Source organism: Pseudoliparis swirei, chromosome 18 (assembly GCF_029220125.1).
Source record: "Pseudoliparis swirei isolate HS2019 ecotype Mariana Trench chromosome 18, NWPU_hadal_v1, whole genome shotgun sequence".
NCBI lineage: Eukaryota > Metazoa > Chordata > Actinopteri > Perciformes > Liparidae > Pseudoliparis > Pseudoliparis swirei.
Genome location: NC_079405.1, coordinates 24976280 through 24993107, shown reverse-complemented (window position 1 = coordinate 24993107; position 16828 = coordinate 24976280). Strand labels below are relative to the sequence as shown.

The following is a 16828-nucleotide window of genomic DNA, read 5'->3' as shown; positions in this document are numbered from 1 at the left end:
TGTAGATATGGGTGGGTTGTCAGTACCAGAGAGCGAGAGAGAGTAAGAGATGAAGAAGTGGTCAGAGACATGGAGAGGAGTTAGTGAGGTTAGAGGTAGAGCAGTTTCTTGTGAAAATGTAGTCAAGGTGGTTGCCGGCTTTGTGAGTGGGAGGGGAGGGACTGAGTGAGAGGTTAAAGGAAGACAGTAAGAGTAAGAGATCACATGACACATTAGTCCCTCACTATTTAGCTCCCTCACTTCCACTTGTCCTCTGCCAGATTGTCTTGTGTTTTTCCGACCGAGCCCTCGAGCGTTCCATAGTTTGATTATTCTGTCTGTTCCGATCTTGACGACTCTTTCGGTAAAGAATCTTTATTTGAATTGTCTGTCTCCTGAGTCGTGCATTTGGGTCCACCCGAATCCCGTCGTGACAATGTATTCCGCTGCTGGCAACAATAGTGTTTAACACGTCATCGTGTTGCGTCAAACTGACTGTCAAGATTCACTCCAGCAGGATGTTTTCTTTCTGACTGACTGTCATGAGGCGCAGCGGGCCTCAACCCCTTATCGTGAAACACAGGGATTGTTAAAACCGTCGTTATAGAGTCACACGTTGTTCGTCACTCGGTAGTCACACATGAGTCATAATGTCAACCGAGTGGTTTGATTGACTAAACCGAACTTCCTGTTTAGATGGAACGTATGTAATGACTTGATATAGAAAACGCTCTGCCGAACGTGGGTGGGGGGGGGACTGGCGAGAGCGTCCGAGAGCGTCATAGACTATTCATACACTGTCATATTCATTGAATGTGTTTATGTAACTCTGTGATGATTCCTTCTGGTCACCTGACATCTCTTGCTTCTGTCCATCCTGGAGAGGGATCCTCCTCTGTTGCTCTCTTGAATGTTTCTTCCCTTTTTTCCTTGTGAAAGTTTTTTTTCTTCTATTTCTTGGGAGTTTTTCCTGATCCGATGTGAGGTCAAGGGTCAGGGGTGTCGTATGTGTACAGATTGTAAAGCCCACTATATAAATTAAACTGAATTGAACAGGGCGTCATAGAGCGTCATAGATTGAAGCTAAAGGCAACTGGCCAAGCTGCATTATTTGGCATGTTGACGTCAGAATGTGTTGCACGTATCGTCATATAGTGCATATTCAATACCCAATTCCATCAAATGCGTTCAGCTTAAAACATTTATGAATATCTGGGTTTTAAATCCAAGTCATAGCTGGCATCAGCAAATACATTTTAATACAGCAAAATCAACCGGCTAGAAATAAGCAACTGCTTTTTTTTCTTTCTCCCCTTTCCTGAAGTCAAGGATCTCATTGAGAACTGAGTGGTAATTATATTGGTAAATTGCACGGTTTGTTGTTTGCGGTTTGAGAAAGGAACGCTTAACAGGCAAAGCAACAGTAGCTAAGGGGGTCAGAGCGCACTAACAATCACATTAGCAACTTCCTCACACTGCACTGTGTGTCGGGAGCAGCAGAGCCGTGCTGCTAGCAGCGCATGCAGGTTAACAGTGATGGATTTCATTTTAATTCATTCTCCTGTGCTCAATGTTCAACGACTCCTTCACCCTCTTTCTGGTTTATCCTCTTGCTCTTCAAGCGGGCGCTTAATCTTTCCAGGCTCAGACTCGACTCCAGCCTTCTTCTCACTGGGCAGAGATTTAAATTGAGATTCATTTCTGCCAACAACTACATTAAGTTTGTCAGAAAATCAGCAGAATATTTGGAGAAAGCGTTTAGAACCGTGCAAATATTTGCACAACGGCGTCTCCTCCCCTCGTGCAGTATCCATCCTCTTCGGCTGCAGTTTTTACATGGGAAGGGGAAAAAAGAGGCGTGAAGTCCAAGCGGAGAAGCTCTCTGTGCCGTTCTACTTCACCTTTTTTCAGTGCAAAGATGCAGCTTTTTTCTCGCTCCACACCTTTTGAAAGCGGACATGATGTCTCAGTGGTGGGATGTTGACCTTGTCAGTGTTATTTCAGGCTCTGGGGACTTCACTCATTTGGCTGCTGCAAGCACCTGCAGGAGGATGGGAGGGAGGGAGGGGTTGTCATGGAAACAGGCCACCGGGATGGGACACGGTGCAGGCTCTCCAGCACAACGCTTTGAAAAGCTTTCATTGATAGCCGTCCCAATGAGACGATTTCCGGTCCGTTACTAGGCTACCCAGTGAGGCTGGTCCGCTCCGTGCAGATGAAAGGATAATAATAAAACTATTTATAAAAAGGTGATCACAGTTTAAGTAAGTCCCTGTAGTGATATTCAGACAACAGAGACGAAACGTGAATCCCTGGACAACATAAGTATATTGATTTGGACATTTTTCATAATAACTGTATAAAATACTAGGCTTATGTGACTCGCACCGGGGTCCTCGAGGCCCCCAATGGCCCCTGGCATGCATGGATGGATGCGGGCGATGGACATGAGTCCAATCTCTGTACTGCAATACTAAGAGACGCCGTTTGGTATGAAATGGAACTGCATCGACTGAGTGAAGTCGTTTTGAAGGCCTCACTAGTTTAAGCTATAAAGCTGCATTTGCACAGTGGAATTCTGGGATGAAGCCTGCTTGCTTCTTTAAAAAATATGTTTAAAAATTAGCTTATTAGCAGTGAGGCGTTGCAGTGTTTTCAATGACGTGAAGCGCTATTTTAAGAGTTGTTACTTGACCCAATGAATCAAGAGCCGTCATCAGTGGTTGAGTTTGGTCTGCTGAAGTGTGACAGTGTGACATTTATTCTGTACAAAAAAGTACACAGTGATCACTCATAAAAAATATTTGTGACTGACTGCTCCCTCCTGTCTTTTTAGATTCGCCGCATCTCTTGCCCGGAGAAGTGGAAGACCTGCTGCTTCGTGCGTGTGTGTGTGTACGTTCAAGTCGGCCTCCTTCCTTTCGGCAAACGACTGGACCAAATAAATAACTACGTGCATACTGTTAGATTTAAACATGTTTATTCCAACCGGAGGGAGTCGCTTTGAAAATTAACCAATTGTGTCGGACACAAAGAACAGAAGCAGCGCAAGAAATGCAAATATTTACCAGAACCTTGAACCTGCTGCTTTCCCCTCTCCGCTGTCCATCATTCACAGCACAGGACACAGGGTCTCTGAAAAAAAGGGTGCATGACATTCACTGGCATTTTTATTGCAGCATCTCCTGACATCTATATGCGCGATGAAAAGCAGTAGAATGAGTCTGTGTTTCACACAAAGCCTTATCGGTAATGACAATAGTGTGGCATTAAGTGTCAAGGGACTTCATCTGGTTTGTGGAATGTGTATCAGTACCACATTTATATGTATACACCACTTAAGTAGTATATCATTTATGAACAATTCAGTCATTGAAGTGTCCTTGAGCAAGACACTGAACCCCCAGAGAGAATACATTGCATGTATGTATGTAACTATATGTAATATGACAACAAAATACGGTTTTGTGTTATGCAAGTGACTTTTAAAATATTTATAATTTGTCAAACAGATCACGTGGTTGGGTTTAAAAATGGATACCTGAACAAAAGATGTCATTACCGGTGTGTTATATTATTTGTATATTATAGTGCTAATCATTCATTGCCGTTACTTCACAGGAGACATAATGCACGAGAATCAGCGTGTTGTCATGGGAGACGAAACGGACATCGTTGGATTGCGCCGTGAAGCCCACATCTGTCCGTCAACATCTGGGGCCACCGCTGGAGATCCACCAATTCCAGACACTAAGACACTGGGATTGGGATTTGCACGGTGGCTTTTTTGGCGGAATTCCATTCCACAAACAACACGACATTATGAGGATTTGAAACATTTGGCGGTTAATAGCGTTGTTGCTTGGCGCCAAATACCGCTGCAGTCTGTGCTTGCTGAATCTGTGTATTATCTGTAATCACCGTATCCTTCATTCATGTCTCGGCTGAATTATACTCCCCGTGTTGCTCCCTCTCTACAGCTTCAAGAGATACAGAGGTACGTCTGTAATAATTAAACAGACGCAGGCAACGCATCCACTCTCTGGGTTTTGAGTGACACAATTCTTTGTTTTTTAAGTTACTGTATGTACTCCGAGGCACGTTGTGCAGAGATTATATTGTACCGGGACTAGAATTGTAATTTTTTTGGGATAATTGCTTTTGCATAGGCCAGCACACCACAGTCTGCATCTTCCATTCTCTCTTTATCTACACTAAGGTTGTAACAAAACACCTGCAGCTATCCTCATTAAGACAATACATATGCGATGATGGCTTTTCCCTGCAACAACAATTCAAAAGCTTTTAAAGCTTTACTTTCAACCTCTTGATGTCTGTTTCCGCCAAAGAAGCTTTATTGAATATACAGAATACACTTTCTTTATAGAAATGACACTTAGTGTTAAAATCATGGTTTAGAAAATATGAGGAAAGAAGATTTTATTTAACTTGCTCCCCAATAAACAACATGTCTGTGTGTGTGTGTGTGTGTGTGTAAACCACAACAAAAGCAGTGATTGTAGACATATTCTAGCAAAATAAGAAAAGAAATATTTAAGAAATTGAAAAAGCCTTACATCTATTGACCTAGTTCATAACATTCATATTTCTATTGCTGGTTTATAGTAGCTGATCTGCAAACTTAAAGTCTAAATCAAACATACTTATGTTATTATGATTATTTAATGTACAAAAAGTAAATTAAGTCATCGCTGATAGAACATTACAGAGGAATTGCAAACATTATTCAATAGACAGTATATCAAGTCTAAACACACTTTGTCAGCTTATATTTGAGTTGATAGACAAATTAATATATATATATATATATATATATTTCAGTGCACAACAGTCAACAGTGAAACTGTTTCACAAGAGAAAGAAGAAAAAAGGCAGTATCTAACAGTTCTGTCAAAAACAGGTTGGATTTCAGCTTTTCCGTTGCTTGCGTGTGCTGAATCCGTGACAATGCTCATGCTGTGTTCATTAAAACACGTACTAAAAATAAAGCACAGTGACTACTAAGTCCAGGAAGCTCAACAAAGCTGCCATATCGTGTGTCAAAATGAGCGAGAGGTAAAAAGGCAATATGCTAAACTAAAGTCGTGAAGATCTCGGTTCGTCGGTCGCTTTTAAAGAGCAAGTCTCAGAGAACCGAAGGAAACAAATGGGAAACAATGAAAGAAAAAAAGACTTTGTCCAATTACACAAAGAAGCAAGTATGTATATCTGTTCTCCTGAAAGAAACATGTCTCTGTATCTCCCACTGGGTCGTAGCTCTCACCACATGTAATAGCTGCGTGTGGTGTCCACCTGACTGGCTTTGGTCTCGGTTGAGACCTCTTTCTCCTTCTCGCTGTCCGCCTCCCACAAGTTGATAAGAGGAGGGTACAACTCGTTTAGCGGTATTGACGAGGTCTTCTGCATGTATTTCTTCAGGGAATGGTTATAGTTTTTCCTCTTCCACCTCTTGGCAATGTACACTCCCATAGAGGCCAGACCGATGATGGCAAACATAGTTCCCATGACCGCTGCCAGAGCAGTGTTGGTCCCCTGGTCGGATATTTCCACGGCGAAGGTCGCCTGCTTCGTCGTCACATTCGCGCACGCCTTCTGCGCTTGTTGGTGGATGTTGGAGACGGTGAGGCACACCTCGTACTCGGTTGCCGGCTGTAAATGCGTAAGGTTGTACTCGTGGACATCGACGGGTACCCTGGCAGTGTAAGTAATATGTGGGTTGTCTATTTTCATGGTGGCAGATGACCACTTGAGGTTCGAGGTCATCACATTGGAATTTATTTTCCAGGAGACAAGGATAGAGTGAGCTTGTGTTTGTTTGACGTAGATCTGTATGAGCTGAGTGCTGTCTAACAGAGTGCCGTTCACCCGTAGAGCTGTCACTCTCGTGTCAGCTCCCTCTGAATTTTGAGCCACACAGGTGTATCTGCCAGAGTCTTCAACTTGAATATGAGAAATTCTCAATGTCCCTTCATTGCTGAGGCTATACCTGTCAGATAGGGTGTCCATCATTACCTTGTTCCCCATTGGTGTCACCCAGTAGATTTCAGGCTCAGGCTGGGACATGGCTCTGCAGTCCAAGTCCAAGGTCATGCCGATGTCAAGGTTGAGGTGGCTTGGGAAGGTATCATGGGAAATCAGGGGCAGACACTGGTTTGATAATTTATTCTGCAGCACCTCCCGCACATGCATACCCCTTACTTCTGTTGGCATGGCACAAAACATGGACAGAGGCTCCATGAAACGGACGGTGGTTTTGTTGGAGCTCATCCACTGAATGACGCAGTCACAGCGCAGAGGATTGCTGTGGATACTGATCTCTCGCAAGTTGGGGAGAGAGTCCACCGTGGACTCGTAGACGGCATTCAGGGCGTTGTTGTTTAGCATTAGACTCTCCAAGGCCGGGACATCCCGAAAGGCCTGACGGCTGATGTAAGACAACTTGGGATTGTTTGTTGCCTCCAGCTTTGTGAGCTCAGGAAGATTGTCCAGCGCAAACCGGTCAACAGAAACCAGCTCTCCCATGTTGTTTATACCCAACTCCTTCATTCTCACCATGTTCTTGAAGTCTCCTTCCTGAATCTTGTGCACTGGGTTTTTGTTCAAATCCAAGAACTTGAGGTTCGGTAGTTTCTGGAGGGCTCTCTGGGGGACTCGGACCAGCTTATTGTCATAGAAAGAGAGGCTTTCAAGATTGTCAAGTCCCACAAAGGCATTTCCAGGGATGTCTGTCAAATCCATCCCAGCCAAAACCAGACTTCTGAGATTGCCCAGTGGCTTGAAATTAAAGTCCATTATTCCAACAACAGGATTCTCCCCAATCATGAGGATCTCTAGGTTGGGCGTGGATTCAAACCACTGGCTGCTAATGGTCTTAATTTTGTTGGAGTTGAGGTGAAGCCTGAGCAGGTTGTGGAGCCCAAACAAGGCATTGGCAGAGATTGTGTTGATCTGATTGTGATTGATGTAGAGCTCCTGCAGGTTGCTGAGGTCCTGCAAACAGTAATCTGGCATTTCCGTGATCTGGTTCTCCTCCAGATGAAGCGTGGTGAGCTGGGACATATTGAAAAGACCAACATCTCGAATAATACTGAAATTGTTCTGGGACAAGTCCAGCTCAGTCAGGTTGAACAGCTGCTCAAACTCATCATTGGTCCTGGCAATGTAGTTGCTTTGTAGGAGGAGAACCTGAGTGTCACTGGAGAGGTTTCCCGGGATACGTGTTAAGCGAAGGTCATTGCAGTCCACAGTGATGGCCTCTCTGTAGGTGGACTGGGGGGTAAACCAGGGCCGGATCTCGCACACACATAGCTGGGGGCACTCATTGCTCTGGATGGAGGATAGTCCTATCGATACCAGCATCAGGCTAGCAAACACCTGGCTCAGAAACAAGCAGTCTAACCTCCGTCTAGCCATGCTGGGGTAGAACAGGAGGAAGGGCAGATGAATTTGGGAGAGAATGCGTTACATTCATTAACCAGACTTTCTGCTGATTAGGTCTTTCAGTCCAGTGAAGTCCAGTCAGGGGTTGAAGCAGGGTAGAATTTTACCTGGAGCCCCAGAGTAATCTGGAAAAGAAAGACAAAACATACATGTCATTATACAAAAAGTGTTTGCCCCATATTTCTAATAACAAGTGTATATAATACGTAATTATTTTTGGATGGATTGTCTTGACATTTTGTACAGACAGTCGTGGTTTTTAGAGAATGAATCCTCAGAACTTTGATGATCCCCTTAGTTTTCAGTTTGACATTTGTGGTTTATATCTCTGCAACTATTGACGTATTGCTATGGAATTTAGCATGTTCATCGTGTAAAAATATGAATTTGTCTCATACTTTAGTTTATGACCAAATACGGCCTAACATTAGAATGCTACCGCTGTTATCGTGAACATGTTCACGAATGGATTTCTAAGTACAGCCTTACAAAGTAGCTAGCATGAGTGTAGACTCTTAGTATTTATGTGTGTAACAATTACTGGATTATAACATAAGCTTTAATGTTTCTTGTAAATTAAGCAATTACGTAAAACAACAAACTGACTAAGAAACGACAATTGCTTCTCCACTATCCTTGGGAGACTGAGCGATGTGCCACATCAACAGTTTTGAGAAAATGCAAGTTCAGCTCATTACAATGGTTGCGCAACTCACTGCTCTGAACAATTTGGAAAGAAATCAGATTACATTGAGGGCTTTCATCTATCCAACAGGCCCATACGGACTTGATCATTAGCTTCCCCCGAACATCATTAAACACTATGAGATATTTGTATGTGCCATGCCTCAGAGAAAGCAAAGGAAAAAAAGATGCACTTCTTCATTTTTAATGCAACGTCTTCAGCATTCTGAATTTAGGGCAAACATGAACAAGAAGTTTTCAGCAGGCATGAGATTTTTTCTGGGATGATTGGGTACAGAAGGAAAAGTGTCAAAACTTTGAGCAGCATTCTTTAACTTGTGACTACAAAGGGGGATTTCGGGAGAGGGCTGTGGAAGGACGAGAGACTCTGGTCTAGTTCATCTTACGCAAACTCCTGAGAGGTACAACGGGCTGACTAGGAAGATGAAGTATTTTAGTCAATGCCACTCCTACTCTCTAAAACTCTTAACCATCTATAAATACATGGGTCATATAGCTTTTTACACTCGGGTTGGCAGTAGGTCTGTCCGTCCACTCCTTTGGTCCAGACTGAAATACCTCAACAACTATACGACGGATCGCCATGTAACTTTGTCGAGACAGTTTGTCATCTATTTGTATGTTTCCTTTCATATATTCGTGAGACGTTCTGGTTTATTGTGGGTGTATTATTGTCTCCGCACTACCACACTTTGGGATTGATGTGTTTTTGAGAGGGTTCTCTTTGTGTACTTGAATTTATCATTCTTGTTGATGTGTTTATTGGTTTGACAGTTAACCACAACTGCCATCATAGTGCCTGTGACCATTTTAAAACATTTTTATTTGATGAAGATCTGTCTGGGATTGAGACATTTACTGTAAATGACTGTGTGGTTGGGTGTCACTGTGCAGCTTTTACTCTTCACATCGACACGTCACAGACACTCATGGTCTCTAAACGATGAAGCCTCCTGACCTCTAACTCTACATTTCAAGGGAAATCTCTCAACAACCACTTGATGGATTGCTATCAACTTTGCTACAGACATTGAAATCCCCCTTCGGATGAATTGTAATATTCTTGGCAATCGTTGTCATTGGATTATGACTAATATCTGCAAAACTATTAACATTGCCATCACCTTCAGCTGTACTTTGTTTTTACTGCTAATAAGCAAATGTTGGCATCTTTACATGCTAAACTAAGATGCTGAACATGGTAAACATTATACCCGCTAAACATCAGCATGTCGGCACCGTCTTTATAAGCATTTGAGCATTTTTACATTAGAATTTAGCTTGAAGAACCACTCACAGTGCCTTATTCTCAGTCCTGTTAGGAGGATTTGGAGTACCCCATGCTTTTCACATGCATTACATCACAAATCATTTCGCTGATGCTTTTATCTAAAGGGATTTACAATAAGTGCATTCAACCATGAGTACAAACTCAAAACTCTGGAGGTTTTTTGTATGTGCCTTTTCATCTCATTTGCATGAGATATGGAACTCAGTCGGTCAATAATTCTGTTCACATGCAAATACTGTATTTAGACCTACTGTTTCCATGCAACAGTTTTCCCTCACCATTGATTATTAACAGGATTAGGTTTGCCAGCATGTCTTTAATAAGCCTGTGCACTCACAGTGTCCTATAGCCACATATATCCCAATACTCAATTAGGTCTCTTTACTTAACCCTTGTGTTGCCTTCGGGTCAATTTGACCCGATTCAATGTTTCACCCTCCTGTCGCCTTCGGGTCAATATGACCCGATTCAATGTTTAACCCTCCTGTTACCTTTATATTTACTAACATATTTTACCCTTGAGGTCAATATGACCCCAGCTATTAAAATCTCCAGAAAATTATTAGAATTAATATTGTTTTCCAAGTTTAAGTGTGAGGTACTTTATGTTTGTTTGTTGACTCCCGAAAGAACACCGACATTAAACATTGAATCGGGTCAAATTGACCCGAAGGCGACAGGAGGATTAAATATTGAATCGGGTCAAAATGACCCGAAGGCAACACAAGGGTTAAGGATGCAACCCACCCTCTGCAGAGCCATACGGCAACAACACAGTACCACAACCTTCTCCACCACACCGCTTTATGGTCCACACCAGTTTAGGGAGATAGCACTTAAGAGGATTTCAAACAAGAGACTGACTAATTCATCTGAATGCAAACTGCCTGGCAACAGCACCAGGGAGACAGGAAGATGTTTCTGCTCCTCCTATATTGGGGATTCCCGATGGGACATGGCGGAGCATGGGTGAAGCGGGGATGGCACGGTACCTTGTCTTTAAGCTAAAGCACTGTATATTGTGACGATCGATGTGCCAGTCAGGATTAGTGGATGGAGATACTGAAGTGGAGATTAGCTTGAGGCGGTGTACTGGATTTAAACCCAGAGGAGAGAAACAGGTCACTTAGCACTTTAATTAAAAGCAACATATCAGTGCAATCTGAGCCAAATACAGCAGAGAGATGGAGTGTTATTTCATTGGTCATCTCATTATAAAAAATAATTCCGTACGCACATGTTTGTGATTTTATCAATGACTAAATATTCTCTCCCATTACAAAATAATATAATATTAAATAACTTGTAATTCTGTTCTGTCACTGCACCTCAGTCATCCTATACAAATAAACCACATTGTAAGTTTCTGACATTGTTTTCAAATTTGCAAAAATTGCAAAAATTAAATAAAAAACTGAGAAATTTGAAAAAAACATTGCTAAAGCTTTGCATAATTTACCTTTAAAATAATGTTGTTTATTGGCTTTCTTTTGGAGTGATAAAGTGACTTTATTTTCATTCATGTTAATGTACCTCTTTTTAGCTGACTTAAGGCAGATTCAGGAACTAAATGATTACATTGTTGGTTCAATTGGCTTTAAAAATATACAATGCATTAAGATTAAAAGCCGGATATAAATACACAGTTTTTCTTCTCTCACAATCTTCCTCATCCAGCGTGTGCTCTAGGCACGACATATTTTTATGGGCCAACTTGGAAGTTGCCATCAGGTTTTGGATTATTCCAAAAAACAATCTCTGTTACTTACACGTGTTGTTTTGTACACGTGACTTCACCTCGCCACTAAGCTAAAGGAAGAAACCGCCTTTTCTAGAACACATAAAAGCTTAAAAACTCCCCAGAGGGGTATTTACTTATATTGTAGATCAAAACATTAAAATCTCTTAAGCTTGTTTTAACCACAGATCTTATTTCAGGCATCTAACCAAAAACACATTGACTTTGGGACGAGGGATAAAGAAGTGTCAAGGTGCCAACTCATTCCCGTGTTTTAGGACTCATTTCTGCTGTACACTATTTACCACAAATGGGGTTAATCTTAGATTCCCCCCATTCGGTAAATACTAACAGCTTTGTCTGCGCTCCCCTTATTTCAGGGTAAGATTAAAGCATTTATGATCCCATTTAATATTAAATACACAAATTATGACACACTTTTTAATTAAAAAAATAGGTTAGCTGAAATAAAAACAACAAAAGAATGCTGCTCTTATTTAACTATGAGCACTTAAAAGAGCTTTAAAAAAAACCTGTGTCAATATCCTCTTGATACTGGTCGATTTGAACCACTAAAAGCTGTCTGAGATATCCTGACACGAGTTTCACAGGTCCATTGTGATCCGAGTCCCAGAGCAACAGGAGAGCTTAAAACTCACAGCAGGTGGAAGAACTCTCAACACAACACCAAAGGGAAGGAAACAGGAAACAACCCAGAGGTTGTCAGCACAGCCACCTTTTGAACCTGTAAATGGGATCCTCGAAATAAACTCCAACAGCACCTTAATATTTCCATTGGTTCATAGAGATGCATCGCTTGTATCACACTGGAAGATGCCGGTGGTGACACAGAAACAGGGCGGACGATCTTTGAGCGGAGACGTTGATGAATGCTATTCTCACACAAGCCGAGATTAGTCTTGATAATCGAGAACTGTGTATTATTTCCGACTGAAGAACCACCACCGATAATCCACCGCTATTGTGTAATAGCATGTTGTTCCGTGGATGTATGGAGATTGATTTTCCTGAATTAAAAGTCAAAAGGCAATACATTTTATTTATAAAAAATATATTTCTCGCAAAAACAAAAGCATTAAAACAGCCTTGACTTAGGCCTTAGCTGGGAAACTTTCCATGTAATGAATGGATACAGTTATGGTGATCACACACACACACACACACACACATGGATAGCAGCCCTGAACAAACCTGGCAGCCATGTAACTGCCCACTTTTGTCGCGTGCCTGATTCCCGTCGTGTCCACTTGAGAAACTGTCACTCATCCAGCGTTTTAATTGGCATCCTGGCAACAATTCAAAAGATGTCACTTCATCCAGACATGGCCTAAAAATATCCAAACAGGTTGGGGATACAGTATCCGACCTTTTGTTATTACATGCCAGAACAACGGCTTCATTTCACCGATAACGTAATATAACTAATACACTGTGCCAGTGTATGATAATGGATAGTATCTCGACCAGAGAGAGAGTATTGAACATATATTGTCTGTAATGATGACGAATGAGAGGACAGTCATCATTTTCGTCTACGTATCAAACTTTGACTCATCCGTTGACGTGTGAGGGACGTAGATGTGCCTTTAAGTCTCCATATGAAGTCCAATAATATTTCTCAATGTCAGTCAGAGGACACTCGGGCTCGTCGTCAAGGAAATCCTCCGTTGAATGCGATAACAACCGAGAGTGGCGTATGAGAAAATGAAAACGTGATTTCAACTGGATAAAGAGTCTTGCATTAGTGCCCCCCCCCCCCCCCCCCCCAAGGAGACGCGTGCACAACTCCGCTGGCCCTGGTTTGCCCTCGAGCTTTAGTCTCCTCGTCTGAATAAAACAAATAAAATCAAAATAAATGAGGGAAAACAAATTACAGGTGGCGCAAGTGAGAAAAACAACCCCCGGGGAGCCTATCCACACATCTTGTCACATAATTGAACAAAATGGAGGTGATACAAAAAAACAAAAAAACACTCCTGAATATAGAAGATTGAACCGGAGAGACAACTATCGGCTCATCGCGTGGGGAATACTCGGGAATGGTGCTGGGGCAAGAAGGCTAAATGAAGTGAAAACACACCTGAATGAAGAGAGAAACCTTCGTATTAAAGCCTCCTGGGTAAACCATGTTTCCAGTCAGACACATAAACCGTTACTCCTCGCTCGGGGACTCTAGTTACGTAAGACATATTTTCTCCCCTCCTTTGGACGATGAGGTAATCAGGAAATGGGTTGTCGGAATCCTTTTTTCTCTTGCGCTCACACCTGCCTCTAACCCTCTGTCTTTCTTTCTTGTGATAGTATGTGAGTATGAGTGAGGTGTGCATGCGGGCTGCTTTCACACACTGATTCACTTATAGGTCACCCATTGGTTGGGGTGAGATGGGAGTGCAACCTGCTATCCATCACTCATAAAAAAGAGGGCTTTTAAATTTGCTCCACAACACAACCACATTTTTTTCAATTTAATTGAAACTGAAACTGAATTAAATTGAATTGAACACAAAAATGTAAGTTATTCGTCATACATTTCATGATAAAGCCTTTAACTTTTAATGGCGAGGGCCATAACAGGAGGTTTTGTTGTTGTTGCATAAAGCAAGGGTGGAACTGAACTAGATTAAATGGGAACGGGTAGAGCAGATATTTTCACAAATGAGGCTCCGTGCATTTAGATTAAAACAATATAGATCGGGGGAGCACTCCAGGGCCCAGTGTCTTGGTCGAGGACACTTGTGGGCTGGAGGAGTCGGGGATTGAATCACCAGAAATGACCTCCAAACCAGCAACAATAAATGGACAATTGCTTTCCATAAATGCAGCTTCCATCCTACCTTCACTAGGTTTGGCGTGTGTGTGCGTGTCAGGTTCAAACTACCAATGTCCCTGTAATATTTACACATGAACGAAGTTCACTTATGTAGTTATTGCATAATAACATATGGTTTATACATGAGGTAAATGTCCTTGAGGGTTCCGATGTTGGCGGCTAAGGACGATCCACTCCTTCTTGCCCATTACCTGCCTGGGTAGAACACACAGACACACACACACAACCCCTAGTTCCACAGGGCCGAAGGTGTGTGAAGCACAGGTGTGTGTCTCTGAAATATCTGTCAACATGTCATAACAGCGGGGTGAGCTGAGCTGTCTGGAAGCTCACAGAGGACAAAGGGTTCATGCCTCAGTCCTTCTTCTATAGGAATAATGGTGCGAGGCCTGAGCTCAATTACCCACCCTCCCCCTGCACGCCATGCCGTATACCCTCGGGACCTAAATGATGGTGGGGGTGGGGGTGAGGCCCTTTACCCCCACCACCCCGGCCCCTCTCCCCTGAGCCCTTCTGTCTCCTAACAACCCCCCCACCACACACCTGCCTGCAACACACACACACACCCTTTTGTCACACTAAATCATCATGATCAACTTCCAAAGAAAATAGACATTGAGTGGTGTGCCTGAGTGTGTGCATGCTGTGTGTGTGTGTGTGTGTGTGTGTAGGCCTGCTTTGTCTTGAGAAGAAGATAAATCAATCAAGGGATCTGCTCTTTCTAGTGCAGTCATTTTTAAAGAGTGATTCCATCTGCTGCTCTCTTCCAGATGTTCTCAGACACCAACCGAGACGCAGTTTGAGAGAATTAAAGCGGCTTTTGATCCGATGATGATGATGTTGATGATGATCTGATGATTTTGGCTGAAGGCAAACCTCAAGAAAGTCTTGATATGAGAAAACAGCCGCTCACGCTGAGACTGAAGCCGTTTTCTGTTTCCTGCTCCGCGAGGCATTTTATTTGACCCAGAGGTGCACAGAGGAAATAAAACTCTCAGCACTTTTGTTGTTACAAGAGGTCACACATAGAGTCCAGTGGAGCAGAGCAAGCAAAAACAAATAAGAAAAAAACACACATTAAGAACAAATCCCTTTTTCATCCTGACCATCCCACAGTGTGTCCCCTTCATCCATCCAGAAGTTGAGTGACGCAAGTCAGCAGTCTCTGTCTCTGTCTCTCTCTCTCTCTCTCTCTCTCTCTCTCTCTCTCTCTCTCTCTCTCTCTCTCTCTCTCTCTCTCTCTCTCTCTCTCTCTCTCTCTCTCTCTCTCTCTCTCTCTCTCTCTCTCTCTCTCTCTCTCTCTCTCTCTCTCTCTCTCTCTCTCTCTCCCTCCCCGGGTCACAAAAGCGCAACAGCTGCAGCGTCGGAGACCCCACAATGGACCCCCCCCCCCTGCCCACGAGCCCCATTCTCACCGCGGCAGTCTGTCTCAAGAACTCGGCGACTTTAAAAAATAAATACTTTTTTTTTCTTTGCTCGCGGTGACCGAGACATCTGCCGTCACACTTGAAGCATTACTATGCAAATCACAACGTTTCGTTTTTCGACGTCGCGCTCCTAAGCTCACGCGGCACGGCACGGCGCGGCGCAAGTATACCGCAACGAGATCAAAGTTTGTTTCCCCCGTGGAATCTCGTTTTGACGCATTGAAACCGGGTTTGATGCATTTGGGACCAAACGGGTCCGATGAATCCTCTTCTGTGAACATCAGAAGGGGTTTCAAGCCTTCAAGTGATACGTTCAGGAAAACACCAAAAAACAACAACAAAACTGATCATGCCCTTGAGTGTGTCTGCATCCCAATTCCCAACTCATCGCAGGGGAATGCGTAATGCAATGCGTAATGAATGGGAACTATATTCACAATAAAGAATGCAATGTTTTACACGTGAAAACGAATCACACACCCAAATAAAAAAAATACAGCTTGTAAAGAAACTAACAGCCAGTGGTAAAGCATGTCTTTCGTTTCCTGAGGGTCTCTCACCTTGTTTGCATTCCGGTCCGACGTTCCCAGGCGCGCACGGGTCTTTTTTGTGTGTGTGTGTTATCCAGAACATATACGTGATCAACGAGCCTGAGGTTATTGTGCCGCGTGCACGGCGTTCTCAAACAGAGTAAGAACACATATTCCTGTCTTCTCCTAGTGGTGGTGGTGGTGGTGGTTGTGGTGGTTCCGATCAGTCACAAGGCGCCTCGGAGAGAGGCATGGTGCGGGTCCTGAGCGGAGATCTCCGACCTGGTTGTGTTCGCCCAGATATTCCTCCGCTGTCTGCCTGCCTGCCTGCTCCTCCAACGGATGGAGAAGGGAGGGAAAACAATGATAAAGAGAAGAGAGAGAAAAAAACACCTGGCGCTGTCCAGACCAGTCAGCTGATCCCCCAGCAGACGATTGGCTGCGAGCGGCTGTCTGTCACTGTCGGCCCAAGCAAAGCAGAGCACCATCTGCTCCGGGCTTGTTGTGATGAGAACAAAGGCAGGAGAGGGCGGCGGGGCATGGGGGCGAAAGGGGGAAGGGGTGTGTGTGTGTGTGTGTGTGTGTGTGTGTGTGTGTGTGTGTGTGAGAGGGGCGGGGATGGAGACTAGGAGGGGTGGGGGGTGGCATGGCATTACTGCTGGAACAAATAGGACCTCCTCCTCTTTGCACGAACCTAGGATAATATGCTTTATGGCAGGAATACATCATAAATGAGACTTCTGTGATATCTGTGTTAATATATATATATATAATATATATATTATATATATACATACATACATACAATAGTCATTCCCATTGTTTTTTTCTCTTATAATCTTGTTG

At 43.2% G+C, this 16828-nt stretch overlaps 1 protein-coding gene across 1 annotated transcript; it reads right to left on the bottom strand.

Moving 5' to 3' along the window:
* Positions 1-4310: 4310 nt before the first annotated feature.
* On the bottom strand, positions 4311-16305 carry lrrn1 (leucine rich repeat neuronal 1). Its single transcript, XM_056438590.1, has 2 exons — positions 16013-16305; positions 4311-7565 (listed from the first exon to the last, which is right to left on the bottom strand). The coding sequence occupies exon 2, from the start codon at positions 7411-7413 to the stop codon at positions 5260-5262; it is 2154 nt and encodes a 717-aa protein (XP_056294565.1). The 5' UTR covers positions 7414-7565; positions 16013-16305; the 3' UTR covers positions 4311-5259.
* Between the last annotated feature and the right edge of the window lie 523 nt (positions 16306-16828).

Coding starts and splice junctions, on each gene's coding strand:
- lrrn1 (XM_056438590.1), bottom strand. CDS start 7,413: ATGGCTAGACGGAGGTTAGACTGCTTGTTTCTGAGCCAGGTGTTTGCT.